This window comes from Neodiprion virginianus, chromosome 3 (genome assembly GCF_021901495.1).
Source record: "Neodiprion virginianus isolate iyNeoVirg1 chromosome 3, iyNeoVirg1.1, whole genome shotgun sequence".
NCBI classification, from domain to species: domain Eukaryota; kingdom Metazoa; phylum Arthropoda; class Insecta; order Hymenoptera; family Diprionidae; genus Neodiprion; species Neodiprion virginianus.
This window is the reverse complement of record NC_060879.1, coordinates 22,750,405-22,766,240: the sequence shown is the minus strand read 5'-3', so window position 1 is coordinate 22,766,240 and position 15,836 is coordinate 22,750,405. Positions and strand designations below refer to the sequence as shown.

At 37.7% G+C, this 15,836-nt stretch overlaps 1 protein-coding gene across 2 annotated transcripts; it reads left to right on the top strand.

Moving 5' to 3' along the window:
* The first annotated feature begins 1,551 nt into the window (after window positions 1-1,551).
* Window positions 1,552-14,097, top strand: LOC124300153 (sodium-dependent nutrient amino acid transporter 1-like). Of its 2 annotated transcripts, none has more exons than XM_046753858.1 (9): window positions 1,552-1,657; window positions 6,833-6,919; window positions 7,333-7,597; window positions 7,734-7,953; window positions 9,195-9,569; window positions 9,921-10,287; window positions 10,665-10,941; window positions 11,686-11,780; window positions 13,174-14,097. In XM_046753858.1, the coding sequence occupies exons 3-9, from the start codon at window positions 7,390-7,392 to the stop codon at window positions 13,306-13,308; spliced, it is 1,677 nt and encodes a 558-aa protein (XP_046609814.1). In that variant the 5' UTR covers window positions 1,552-1,657; window positions 6,833-6,919; window positions 7,333-7,389; the 3' UTR covers window positions 13,309-14,097. The 2 variants fall into 2 exon arrangements, with proteins under 2 accessions (XP_046609814.1, XP_046609813.1); XM_046753857.1 differs by lacking the exon at window positions 1,552-1,657 and adding an exon at window positions 3,806-3,903.
* The last annotated feature ends 1,739 nt before the right edge of the window (window positions 14,098-15,836 follow it).

Here is a 15,836-nt window from a genome sequence, read left to right as displayed (position 1 = left end):
ACGACCTATTACGCAATTTAGCATAAAGCAACTCCACGGCGCGCGGGTCTTTGATCACTATATTTCTAATGACCAGAGCAATCACTGACGCTACTTGGAGCGTACTCTGAGGTTACAAGGGTTTGTTTAAGGTCGACTACTACTGCAATGCGGCGCTCTGACTTCAGTGGCCAATTTGTAAAACTTTGAGCCTCAAGAACCAATATAGCCCTGGAGCAGTAAAATATAGTGAAAATGGAACGCGCATCGTGTACAAAAAACGTGTTGCCAGGCTATCTTCACTATCGCCTGTATCCCCAGGCAAAGGTTGAACAAACATAAAACTATGCTCGTCATTAGTGAAAGATATTTTCTATCTTTCTCGGGTGAATCGTTGACAAAATTTGTGACAGTATTTTTTGTACCGAAGTTTTATTGGCTGCACGCATGCTCAAGATCGACTAATCGATGATCTCGCAATGTGATTCGTAAAAAGTTTTCGCTACCGTCTTACGGTGGGATTTTAGGGGCAGCAAAAAGCCGCAGCAGTTTGGTAACTTACTTAACTTGACTTACGCTAATAATCAATACAATAATCAGCATCTCATCTGCATTATAGTTGTCGGCGAATATGTAGATCTTCTCATTCTTTTGACGGCTTTTCTACGCGTTCAAACATATATATTCTCAAACGAGGGAAAGGAAAAATTTTGCAACAAATGTATTCAACGAAAAGTATCACAGATAAAACAGCCGCAGATAACATGTTATTCTTGTATGTCTTCAGTGGCTGTGATACAACTTCGGCACTCTTTAATCAGAGAAGACGAGCTTGTCCAGGTATTAGAAAACTAAAATGCTGACCCAGAGATCGTTGCTAAACCTGGACAACGCTTCCTCCTTGCATTATAGGGTTACAGTGGCGTGAAAAATATATCGTTAAACAACTACAGATACACATGCTTCACAAAATCAGCATATAAACATAAGACAGAAGCGGCAGCACGTCAACATTCGTTCCGAACCTATCACCAGGTCCAGCAGTGGTATGGAGTCGAACAAGATGCAGAGCAATGGGGATGGAAAAATGCAAGAATGCACTACAAGATATGGATGAAATGAAAGAAACGGAGTCCGTTCTTGAACAGATCTATGACGAAATCGAGAAAGAAGGTGATGACGTTGAAACTGATAACCCTATTGCTGATAACGTTGAAAAACGTGACGTTTTGTTCGAATGTGAAGACGATGAACTTGCAGAACCTGGTCCATCGGGGATATCAGGGAAGCGAAGGAAAATAGACTAAATTGTGTAATTTTTTTTCCTGAAATTATTCCATCACATGTGGATTAGGCCTACTGGGGATACCACGAAGAAAAATACACGCCATTTACTCTACCTCACGGTGGTGTGAAAGCGAGTTTGTCAGCCAGTACACGTGTTGGAGTGGACTTTGCTTCGCTTGTACGCTGAAACTATTCATTTTCCAAAAAAAAAAAAAAAAAAAGGTTAGTATATAAAATGTAGGAAATTTTCTCGAATTTAATTCATTAAACGACTATTTTCATCGTAGAGTGAGTCGGAAAGCAGATATTGTCAAAAAACTGGCTTTGTGCGCCATCTTTCCAATACGGCAGCGCAAGTGGCAAAGATACGAAGTGGCAAAGTAAAAACTCGGTAAGAGCACGTCGAAATCTGTAAGAATACTAATTTGCAACAGACCCGAAAAACTTTCCAGCTAAGCCCCTTCTTCAGTCCCAAATGACTGTACTCCGTTTCACTTAGAAATTGCTTGCTTACTTTTATTTGTAACTGACAATTTGTATCGTCGGTTACACGATGATGATATTCCTTGACATCATTATACGGTACGTTATCCTCTACCTGTCTCAAATTTACTACGAACAGTCTGAATCTGTTCAGAAAGTCTGTTGCCGAACTTGTTAATTCAAATGGCTTGATGCTACTATATTATACCAAGTTATTTCGGGGAAATGTTACGTGGGCAGTTTGACGTAGGATAAAATATCCGCCTGCATTTATGCAATTCAGGGTACATTTTACCGATCTGTATCGTCTCACGGGCCATGATTAGAGAAAGTCGACTAATCGTGAAAAATGAGACAAATCTCGATCGGTAAAATTTATTATCATCGTTAGTTATCAAAATTCAGGCAAACTTCGCTGAATCTGTGACTTTCCTCCAGTATTTCATACGAAATATTTCGTCGTAGGACATTCCAAAAAAACATCCGGTTATGCAGGAATTACCCCCCTGAAATTTTACTAATCCGTTTGTCAATATGTGACGCTGTCGGGAATAAAATGATATATCTATGATTAATTTTTAAAATGTAGCGAAATATCACGGAAATTACCTTACTCAAAAAAAGGGCGTGCGGAAAACTTGCAGCTATTAGAATTGAAATCAGCCAAAGCTGGCGTAAATTGTGAATGACACTATGTAAAACTTGGCGCATGCTGTATAACATTTTAATTCACAAGTTATTTGTGAAATTATCTTATTTTGTCGCGCAATCTTAATTGGTTTGGCAGAGAACGTCTATACGACTCATATCTTAAGACCTTTACGCGATATGTTTTGCAAATACTGCTCAAATGCATGCAAGCGACGTCATATGTTCGGATAACAGATTTCAGTAACATTTTCTGACCTCTTAAAATTCTCTTTCTCCGTTTCTAGGACTTGGTAAATTTCGGTAGAGCGCCAAATTTATTAAATCTTAACTTCAAGCTGTAACTCTATGCGTAGCGCTTAAAACAATCGAATAGGAACAGTACCTGAAAATACTGCAATATTTTATGTTGGTTTTGTAATAGTTTATTTTGCATCATTTTTATTTTATTTTTTTTGTGTTTATATCGAGTTGTTTCAATTCAGTTTTTATATGTTCGTTTCTGACTTGCTTTATTAATTAAAACCTTAATTTGAACGAATTTTATTCCTTGACCGAGAGTGCCACGGAGCATCGTTATCCTGAACTCCTCGATTAGAATAGCTACAGGTAATTGAGATTCATTTGGCGTAAACGACTCTGGCTTTAAACCCCTGAGTCTGCGAAACGCACAGCTTATATTAGCGTAGGGTGTTTTCAGGTCGGCGAGATCGGTCCTACTTTCCACCAACTAAGAGGAGGCCGCATTTCTTTGATTATAATTAATTTCAATCTTTATCTTGCACGGTAAAGCAACTCACAATAAAGCTTGATTTAAAATATATGATAAAATAAACTCTGAATAATCGTACACGTTACAGTATAGAATAAATATTTATTGACAAATACTGCACTATTTTACATACCGTGTAACAACTCGCGAAAATCTTCATTGAAAAAAAAAACACTGTTCAATATAAAAATTCAATTAGGTTAAAACAACCGATGTGCAAATTTCGAAATGTATTTGACGATAAGACTTATTGTTAACTGAATCTCTTCTCATAATAAATCGCCGATATGCATATAACGTTCGAAATGCAACGCAATTGTCTACTGATATCAGCGAATTTGTGAATATAGCAGAGAAAGACAATCGGTGCTATTGCTGACGTGTGGGAAATGCTTTGGAATTTTCGTAGGTCCGAAACATGTCGGCAAAAACTGCACACCTAAGCCGTTCACTAAAAGATATCTATCCACTAGGATTGATTTTCGATCAGCAATTCGTTAAGTTTTAGCAGAGACAATGAAATTGACAGATTGTAAGAACAACTGTTATCTCTTATCTTATCCGTGTAATAGTATTCTTTGCACTGTTTTCAATGTCGTAGCGTGTAGTAGATTCTTAGCGAGAGCCTGAAACTTCTGGCTCATCGTCAGTCCAATTACCTTACCGGCCCGTTCACCATCAACACCGAAAAACAAACGGCCGCAATTAGGATCAAAGGCATGGAGACAACAAAGGTGCACCTACTAATTCTTAATAATTTTTTTCACTCTTTTATACCACCTAAAATTCATCTTCGTAGCCGCATTAAATAATTCACTTTTTTTTTTCGAAATTTCCAGACGGTTTTTGTCTGCAGGTATAACATTTTACTCATATCTATTTTGCATCTATTGAATTGAGCCTTTTCGGTGCCAGAGCTTCAAGGCTTCAGTCTGTTTCTCGACATTGGACATTATTCGTCGCTGCATTGATTATCCTAGTTCCTTCAGCACCTTTTAAGCGGTGAAACCTTTTTCTAGGAGTTATTTTTGATAACCTTGCCGAGAGTAATTTTAAATTTTGGGCTTAACCCTCAACATTGGCGGTAAACTTCGGTTTGTTTTTTACAAGGCCAAAAAATTTTCACATCATTTTTGTTTTTCGATTCGCTACCAAAACGCCTTAATAGTTCCTTTACATATCGCTGTTTTGTGCAACTACTAGTTTTCAGCTGCTATATGAAACCATTTTTTGATTTAGAACAAATATGGTTGGAAGAAATAGCGTAAACCGAAAATAGTGTAACATTGGACTGGAAGTACTGCTTTTGGGATGTGGGAAACTTTCGGATCTTTCCTTGAAAATTCGAAATCCGAAAATTTCTCGCTTCCCAAAGTATTACTTCCAGTCCAAAGTTACTTCAGAAATAAAATATACCATTTTCACTGTTTTTTCATCAACATAAGCTATGAATCACAACGGATAAGTAATTTCAATAAATGTTAGGATTCATTTCTTTCTTTCTTTTTTTTTTTTTTAATCTATTTCAAAATATATGCAGTAGCTAATAATCACGCTCTTATAGAAACACTCAAGACTTGACAACTCTTTCAAAGCAGCAAATTCAATTGCAATTGGTTCGTAACTGGATTTTGAAACTTCAATATCATTAATAACTTCAATTCAGTGCAAAAAACTCTCTCATAACTCAATAGATCAGAAACGTCAGCTCTTTAACACCTGTGCAGTAAATATTTTGGTCTCATTCAATATTTTAATCAGCAGTTCGACGGTTCTCAGTGACACCTCAACTGATAATTTACGATCGACGGTTATTAATGCGTTATTATTGATTCGATATTAGGATATCTTTTGCTATGTAAGACAGTCAACTAAGTCTGGTCAGATAATCTATTTAACGGCCATTTTTACGAATGTTGATGTATAATTGCAGGCTCATAAAATCTTTCAGTTCATAATTAAATATGTACATGCTTTTCATGATTTCACCTCCAATATCAGTACATAACTAATTAATACAGCTAGCATAAATTTCTCGACGGCAAATATTATGAGAATCTTCTTCGTCAAAAGTATATTCAGTTATTCGGCTTACTTAGACATTGAATATCAGAGGCTCAGGTCACGGAAAATTTCAATCACGTTTATTCAGATTTATCATAATGCCGGATCTCTTCATTTACCAAAGATTACAAATCCCTATAATAGTTTAACATTTCAAGATGCCAAACTTCCGAATATGGTCAACAGTTGGAATGGTCGAAAGTTTAATTGGTCGAATTTTGAAAGGTCAAAGTCATCCTCCTAACGCCTTACACATGCAAATTCTTCATAATTATATGCAGTGATTCAGAACTTTGACATCAGCAATTTATTAGATTTAATCATTCAGAATTCACGGTTCTCAGTAATAACCAATGTCAAGGTATCAAACCATTCAACAGAGGTTTGGGCCACAAAAAATGCTGACAAAAATTTACAATTCAGCGTCTTTTCAAAGAAACCTTTCGAAACTTGGCACCACCGAATTCTTTGGCCAGCTCACTAATTATGAAGATTCCGAATAACGCAAATTATCATAGGGCAGATCCGATATGGCATCCTGTCAAATCAAAATTACAACAGTATCTACAGGGATTTTTGCTAACTACAAGGAACAACAAGAAAGAAAAAATGAAATCATGACGAATCGGCAATATCGCGTATCTGTAGGGGTTGTTCATAAAATTGCGTAATAACATTATGATAATCAGTTCTTCAGTGTGATAATCTGCAAGCTTTAATTTCACTTAACTTTAATTAGTAGGGGCCGTTACTTCATTTCCACTTCTCCGCGGGAGTCATACCGGCGTCGTTAATAGATCAAGATAGTCCCAGACGATTCGACTATCCATCAAAAGTCTAGACTCCCAGCATTCTTCGAACCATTTCAGTCATCGACTCAGCAAAAAAAAGCTTCGATCGATCATATGGTCTGACGTCCGTATCAAACATACTCCAGATAATTGTAGCGCGAACACGTGTCGAATGTTTGTAAATTTCGATTTATAATCAATTACCATCAAGGAGATCGGCTGACTGAACGATTTTATATTTTTTAGTAATTTTATTACGATACAGTCGTACATTGAGTATATTTATCGAATGATTATATTATCGAGCTACAAAAATTTATTTAAAAATGTTAATATCGAAAAGTACTGGAGCTTATTATAAACGAAAGCTCAGAACTCACGATTCTTCATTTGAAATCGCTCAGAAATAGTACAAAATTTAGTAGCTTCATTCGTTCTCACTCTACGATGGTTCATCTTATTGGAAGATTAGTTTCTACAAATTCACTGGAACCAATTGGAATATTTCGTGTAGAAACGATCATTGCATATTTTTCACGTTGTAGATAATAATGTTCGATGTAAAATACATAATATTTCACATTCATTGTATATTTTGTAAGTCAGAGTGGAATAAACCTTGACTACTCAGTTATGTCGGGTTTGCGATTCAATCGAATATTCCGCACTTTCCAATATCTATAGTCAAGAAATCTGATGAAAACTGATCGATTCCCAATTCAATTAAAGTAGGATTAAATAAAAGTACCGTCGAATGGTTCACTCTCGATGTGTTTTGATGAGCGTTTTTTGATGTTCTATGTCATAGAAACACGAGGACTATGATAATGCAGGATACGAAGAGGACACAGGCGCGAAAACTGAGAATCCACCACCATTTCAATTCGACCATCCGGTAAGATTTCTGACGAGAGTACAACTGCACTCCACTATCTTAAATTGCATATTTTTGCATGGAAATATTTCACATGCACACGAAACAAAGAAACCCGAAAACAATTAGGCCATATTTTGTCTCTTTCCAACGGAAGAAAACGTGAAGGGAGTATAATACGCCAGGTTAAAAACTACGACAACAATGATGACATACGACACGAATGATCCACGTGTTACAAACCAGTCGAAATTCAATTGCTTGTAACATCTGTCATTATCTTTTTTGGCGAAAGAGAAAAAATACGACCTGTTGATTTGATATTTCTCTGCTTTATACATTATACATAAGAATTGCGTTCTTAATTTTTTTTTTTATGCAAATACCAAATTCCGAATGCTTTTCGGAAAATGCCAATGATGCAATTATTTCAGCCACCCGGCCCGAAAGCAGCGGAAAGAATTCAATGGGGATCAAGCTGGGAATTCTTGATGTCATGTATCGCGACCTCCGTGGGTCTGGGAAACATTTGGAGGTTTCCTTACACCGCATACCAGAATGGCGGCGGAGCATTTCTGATCCCTTACGTTATAGTTCTTTTCGTAGTCGGAAAGCCCTTTTATTATCTTGAGGCTACTCTTGGACAGTTCACCAGTCAATCGTGTGTAAATGTCTGGTCCGTATCGCCAGCGATGAAAGGTTAGCATTTTTAGATTTAATCAATTTATACACGTTATGCACCTCAGCGCGTTGTGAGACAGTGGATACCATAAGAGCACTGTTGGACACCAAGGAATTGAGATATTGTAATACCGTGTATTTTTTTTTTTTTTAGGAGTTGGATATGGCCACGCGCTTGCAGCATTTTGGGTCGTTACTTATTACTGTTCTTTGATGGCGCTGACAATATACTATCTATTCGTGAGTTTTCAGTCAACACTTCCATGGTCCTATTGCCGAGAGGAATGGGCTGGGACTTGCGTCGATGCAAGCGGATCGAGTAATGTTACTTTGGACAATACAACACTATCGAGCTCTTCTGAATTATACTTCAGGTCAGTGATTTTCAAGACAAATGAACCGGAGATCTGGTTTAGATTACGAGACGTGGCACAAATACAGATATGCATACGCAAATACACGCGACAACAATTACATAACATCAACGTGGGCGAATGATTTTTAGGTACTTGTGATATTACTGATTCGTTACGTGTACAACATTAATCCTTAGATCCTATTTCCCAGTTGTATACGTCTGACTGTTTTGAACGACATTTATAATTGCATTTCTGCTACTTTTTTTACATGATGACAAACGCATTATTGTTAAATTACATACTCCTTTCCAAGGACTGTTGACGTTCGCTTTGGATATGCGTAAAAACCTAATTATAACCCGAAAGACGTGGTAGTATTAGAGCGTATATAAAAATATCAAATGGTAGAGTTAATGCGAGTAGGTAAAAAAAAAAGACAAAAAATAGTGACTAAATCCTGCTGATGCTTATGTCCGCCACTTTGAATGTTATAAAAAATGTGTTTTTCAATAACTCAGCCATTTTAAATTTTAACGATACATCGTAAATACCAAACTTGTAGGAAATTCAATTTTGCCACAACTTTGGACTTTGCATTTTTTTCTAAGATCGATATTTTTCAAAGTAAATCTGAGTAAATCCCTTGCATTATCTTGTTTGCTTTCAAGTTTAGGGCATATGCAAATTAGGCCGTAATTGCTACATGGTTGCGATCTTTGTTTATTAACAATGCACTAATTTTTGTCACACGCCTCGTGAAAAACTCGTAAATTCTTGATCCAACTGACGATTTCGACGATGTTGGAAATATTAGAATTGGTATATTTCGGCTCTCCGGGCTTAAAAGTTTCTTGGATTAGCCACTGGAGTCGGGCGCTACAATCACGCAGAAACGAGGCGATCTGGAGGTAACGCGCTAGTTTTCAAATTTTGAATCGAGCTCTAGACACGGTGACGGCCAGAAGTGCTTGAAAAAATTAAGTGGATATCGGTTTCCCAGCAATAGCGATACGAGGGGGAAGTCCTTCAATTTGAAATTGAATACGAGTATATGAGATGCGTGGTTCAGTTTTGGTAGCTATAATATAACTTGATCAATTCTTCGAGATTTTAAATCCAACTAATCTTGAAATTGTTTCGAAGTTTGAATCCACGATAAGATGTGGTGGAAAATCAATTTTTTGCAAGCGAGCGTAACTCGAAATGCCTCAAATATTTTTTCACACAAACTGATGTCATTTTTGTTTGATTTTCAGGAAGATCGTTCTCAAAGAAATAGACAGTATCGAAGATGGGATAGGAGTTCCTTCGTGGGAATTAACTCTCTGCCTTGCAGTCAGTTGGGTGTGTGTTTTCTTTGTTCAATTCCGGGGTGTTAAGAGTGCTGGCAAGGCAGCATATTTTCTAGCCCTCTTTCCGTACGTGATGATGATCACACTACTGATCAGAGCACTGACATTGGAAGGCGCCGCGAATGGCATACTCTTCTTTGTCACACCGGATTGGCATAAGCTTTATCAACCAGGGGTGTGGTATGCTGCCATAACACAGTGTTTCTTCTCCCTCAGCGTGTGCATGGGTGCGATCATTATGTTTTCATCTTACAACAACTTCCGTCACAATCTCTACAGGTAAAATACAATGAATACTTATCAAACGCATATTCCTAATTCGAATCGACAATCAAGTGCATCATTTGAAAGGTTCAGGTCAGAAGCTAATAAAAAATTTGCGATATTATGTGGTGAAAAGTGAGTGCAGAAAATTTTTCTTGCAAAGAACCTTTTACAGTCCTGCGACATTTTTGAAGTAACGAAGGTGCAGACAATCAGTCAAAATTATTACCTAAACAGTACCATAAAATTGGATTTTTGTATAATGAAGAAGGAAAACAAAAATTGATGCGATTGTTGCGTTTATTGGAGAAATCGCTCGAAATAAACACACGTGGTACGAAAAACATTATCAGATTATGATTTCAGGGCTGTAATGATCGTTACCACATTGGACACGTTCACGAGCTTCATGGCTGGTTGCACGATATTCGGGATACTCGGAAATTTAGCACATGAGATGGGAACAGACGATATCGGCACCGTTGTTCGCAGTGGCACCGGACTGGCTTTCATATCGTATCCTGAGGCATTAGCGCGATTTCCGGCAGTTCCTCAACTCTTTGCTGTTCTGTTCTTCATAATGATGTTCGTGTTGGGAATTGGCAGCGCGCAATCCCTCGTCGGCGTAATTGCCAGTGTGATTACGGATCGCTTCACATCGTTCAAACAGATGTACGTTGTCGGTGTCATCAGTATCATCGGCTTTCTCCTGGGTCTCACATACGTCACTCCGGTAAGCACAGAAACAATGACCATTCGAGTCATTAAACAGCATGTGGGGCATTTCGTTACAGTAACTCGACCACCTCCGACACTGGTGGAAAAAATGTCTATGAATTCCTATGAAAATCATTCTGATTTTTAGGGAACCTCGAACGCGATCGTAGTTTTTGAATCGAATTATTCGTGAAAATTTCACGGTTTTTCGTAGATAGCTGTAGAATGGATTACTCTTTCGCGATCATTTTGCGTAAATCGATCGTTATGAAGTGGATATAATGCAAATTCTGTTTTTGATTTAAAGAAATCCTGTTCGAAATATGTTACTTGAAACTTCCATCAAGCACTGATGAATGTAACGGAAGAACTCACACCCTTTTAAAATTTCAGGGTGGGCAATGGATCTTAACTCTGGTTGACTATTACGGCGGAACTTTTACAGCGATCATTGTTGGAGTGACCGAAGTTACAACTATATTTTGGATTTACGGACTCAACAACTTTCTCAACGACGTTGAATTCATGTTAGGATACCGACCGGGTCTTTACTGGCGCTTGTGCTGGCTGTTGATTACACCCCTACTTATGATCATTGTTCTCGTCTACACGTTTGCCGTTTACGAGGATGTTACATACAATGACGAATACTTTCCGAGTGCTGCTTACGGTGTGTATTACATTCTACTGAATTCGCAGCGATATAAAAAAAAGTGCAAAGTGTACCCTTTTTTTTATATTACTGTTTTTTTTTTCTCGTAACATAGGTTAAAAACTTATTTCAGTACTGAATTCGCTATTATCACGATAGATAGTATAAGGAATCCCAGGTAGCGGAGTTGTTGAAATGACGACTAACATTTGACTAATTAAAGCCGACACAATGTTAACAAATGAAAAATTTGATCAAGTGTTGGCAGAAAGTCAGGCAGAAGATGACCGTTCGCGTAAGATGTAGTAATGACTGTCAATAAGCCAAAAGTTTAAATTAAAAAAACTTCCAAGATCGAGACAACGCCAGAACTAAAATTGAATATCGTATAGATCTTGCCTTAGTGAATGTAATGGGATCAAAAAAAATCTAGTAGTTTTACAAATTTCAAAGTTTCGCCTGATTATTTTTTGATGAGGTCAAATCAATTTACAGTCGACTTCACACTATTGACTGTCAATTTACGTTCTAATGGATAATCTTGAGCGCATGGTTGACAATGTAGTCAACTACTGACTTCAAAGACACCCTCTTCATCTGTCTCCGACTTTATTTTCTGCCCACGATAAGTCAAATGTGAGTCGAACTTGTGCTGCTTTGGATACTATGTAATTATTAACATCAAATTGAGAGTGGTATAACGTAAGGTTATAGACTTGGGGTATTTATGTGTCCTAATCTGATTCCATTATCAATTTACAGCTTTCGGCTGGGTTATCTTCAGTTTCGGAATCATTCAACTGATATTCTGGATCTGCCTAGCTCTGATTAAGAACAGGTCATCATCAATTAAATTGGTAAGTTACACTTCAAAGTCGTATATTTTTTCAAACATGTTGAAGGTGACAGATCTGTAGAGCTAGCAGAGCCATGTCAGCAGTCCATCACAAAGACGATTCACTTATTTGTTGCTTTGTAATTGCGAATTAATTACTCTAAAATCGATTTCGTTGCTCCAGCCGATTTCCGGAAAATCGGGGTCAGCTAGCGTAACGTGAAGCTGGCAGACCCGTAGGTACAGAAAAAATTTAATGAATTTTTGAAAAATACCAGAATTTATTGCTATTTAATTGCTATTAAACCACTGACACCGCAGTTGCTTATTCTTTGAGAATAACTAATTATTTGGCGAAGAATTAATTTTTTCCACACCATCCGAGCTCATTCCCAGAAGATCGGAGCCGGCTAGCCTCACATGACGCCGGCACATTCGCAAAAATGTGTGGAACAATAAAATGACGTAATTTATTGAAAACAAATGGCTATTGATTATTAGGCATTAAAATTATTTATTTCCTATTCATTGCGAATCACTTACTTACTGGCTCCCATAGTCAATACAAATTTGAATACAAAACTTGCAAAGTGACGACTGAAACACTCAACCGCGAGCAGAATCGCGTACGAACAACTCGATGCAGTTCCGGTTCACTTCGCGAAGCTCCTCGAATTTATGTACAAATTTATTCAAACTGCAACGGTAGAATTTCAGTATTAGAAAAAAGTTCATCTCTCACAGATTTTATCGCTCGAGCAGAAACGCGTGAGAACAACGCAATATAATGCCTTTCCGGTTTATTTCACGGAGCTCCTTGCATTTATTTATGATTTTATTCACAGCTGAATAGTATAATTCTGTAGATGCCCAGATCACGATTCAATCGTATGGTTAAGCAAAGTATTGAGTATTTCGAAATTCCAAATCTCACCTCGAATATATGGAGATTAATGTATGCGCTACCCGGTCAGTCGAGCGCTCCAACAATGAGACACTGCAGTCAGTACGCGCATTATTTAAATCGGGTAATTGGACTTGAGTAAAGTGAAGTTGTACAATGATTCATAAGAAACTTTCTTTATATTGAATAATGTACGAGTAACCTCACAAGCTACTTGAAACACTAAAATACGATGATATTCTTGGCGTCATTACTCTACAGTAAATGAAATTACATGGTTAGTCAATTCCGCCACTGTTATAATAATTAATTCAACGATATACTGTTTTGGAGTATTTTCTGCCACTAAAGAGTGTTACGATTGTCCAACTATTTGTTGTACAATATGAATGTTATATTCTACACCTTTTAAAAACCATGTGCTTGTGCAATAATAATCAATTAGTTCTACACCGAAAAAGACGTGTATTTCATATGCTTATTCATTGCCATATTTAATTTTCAATTTCAGACTTTCCGGAGGGCGTTTACTCCAAATAGGCATTGGGGGCCCACGGATCCGAAGGAAAATCAAGACTGGAAAGCATTTTGTGCGGAACGGCGGCAAAGGTCAACCGGTGGACTCCGTAACCTCTTCTTAGGATAAAATTATATACGTAAATTATAGATTCATGTCGATTGATAAGCTTTGCCTGTCTACATTTACATTACACGTCTGTTAACTGTTACATCCTATAGAAATAATTCAGGAACCGTTTGACTAAGTTTAATCCCTGCAGTGCCTACTATGAAATACAGTATTGAATACAGGTTTGACCGAACTATATTGTGCTATTGTATAGAGAGGAAAACAGCACACCTTATTCTAAGCACATTGAGTGTTCGAATCGACTGCGCATGCGCGAACTTTGTCGGATCTTCACGCAGGCTGGTTAACTCAAACTTGAGCTATCAGTCTTGGCTGACGGAGGTTATGCATGTAACTGATGAGAATTTTTTTTAAGCTATAACAGAGCTTTAATAGTTAATGTAGTGATTTGAGAAGGCTAGGCAAACTTTCATTGTTCACTGACTGATGACTGATAACTGCTACGAGTCATCGAACATAATTTCAATTCGCGAATTGACGCCTCGTTTCGAGTAAGTTGGCTCCCCTGTCTTACAGCCGAAAATATTACCGTGGTATAGACAAATAGAATCCAATTGTTTTGCGCATGCGTAGTCAGTTACTTACCCTGGTAAGTTTCATTGTCTTGTCTTAATATACTATTATAAAATAATATACAGATTGTGTTGTGAGTCTGCGTTGGCACATTTGGTCTACAATTTATGTAAACGTATTGTTCAATATAAACCTTTATATTAACATTAATAACCTGTCTATTAAATTTGATTCGTACACAACAAGGTGTATACAAAACCTAGATGAAATAAATCCCGGGGTTTTCTCGGATTTCTTAACTGAAATTTATTTGACCGTTACTTTGATATCGATAACTGGCATTACTAGACATATTATCGAATGAATAACAAACATTGAATTTATTTAATTTTGCAAGTCTTTCAGCATAATATTTCAATAAAGTATTATTATTTTTCTACTCATTTGAGAATATAGCCAACCACGCGCTCCCGGCTGCTGTTTTCGAGATCATTACGGGAATTGGTCGGGACAGACTGACAAACCGACAGAAGGACCGATATTTTTCTAGAGATTTGTTTTCCGGATACTGGGGATGAGACGAGGGTTCATGATTGAGGCATTTAAAGTAAATATGGGTTTCCAAGTTAAAATAATACTTGGTAATTTATTGATTACAACATGTACTTGGTGTCGAGAGGGAAAGTCGGGAAGGTAGATGGAAGGTGAAGTTGAATGAGCAAAGCGAAGCGTGAGTGAGTGCAGAAAGCGAAGTGCAAGTTCAGTGTTCTGGGTATCAAAGGAGATGATAGTCAGGTGTGGACAGGGTGTCTGGCGGAATAAAGAGACTTCCAGATAAGAGAGACAAAGAATGAATTGTCAGTGCGACAGGGTGATGAGCATGTAACATGATAAAGAATAAAAATTAATTATTTTGGAATTAATATTATCGAAATAGGATCACAGACTATCTTATCATTGATTTTTTCAGATTTCATAAGATGTGAGAAGTTTTAATTTAGTTACAGGCTATCTATATCAGCTTCATTCATTCCATTAGAAATGTGCTTATGTTTCTGTTTTTCCATTTTTTGAATTTTTAATAGTCCATTACGGAACAAAGCAAACATAAAGCTTCTATGAGATGTGAGTCTGATTTGATCTTTTCAAATGACAAATATTTCTTGAGAAAAATGAAAGCCATAGGACGATAAGCATAGTGAATCCGTCCTAGAAGAATATCTGGATCATCATTTGAGCGTAAGTCGGTAATAATAAGATACGTTGATCCTACAAGTTTCAGAGCTTTATCTACTTTGGTTATCGAAAACCGAAAATTTTCGGCTCGGAATATGAAGAAAAAGTAAGGCAAACCCCTTTGCATTTTTGGCAAAAATTTTCGCGGTTTTGAAGAGTGCTGGAATAAATTATTTCGTGCACTATTCCAACGTAATTTTGCGAGACAAATCGATTGGGCGCAGTCCCAATACGCTGCGATCGACGCATCAAAAGTTACAGCCAAAAAACGAGAACCTGGAATTTCGACATTTTTCAGCAGGTGCTTTTTTGCTCGCCGTTTGTCTCCTCTTGGTCCCACGCTCTTTTTGCTGCGTTTTCTGAGTTCCTGAGGGTCTAATTAGTCAGATAAGGGTCATTTGAATCGAATCTGAGACCAAAAATTTTCGGCTCGAAAAATGAAGAAAAAGTAAGGCTAACCGACGACCGACGATTGTACCTCCTCCTCTTGATTGCAGTGTTCAATATCTTGCGCACGGGGCAACCCGCATACTTGTCCGCATTATTCTCGCTTCGTGCACCTGCAGCTTCCACCTCCACGTTGCGAAATCCGGGTGAACTTGTGCTGCCCCTTCCGCATTCTGAGGCTTTTCGTCACTCCCTGACGGTCAGAGGCGCTCGACACTGGAACTCTCTACCTACCGAGCTCAGGTCTGTCTCGACGCTCGCGGTTTTAAAGCACGATCTGTATCAACATCTCTTCCGGACAGAGGAGAGCCGCTTTTGATGGCGGCTCG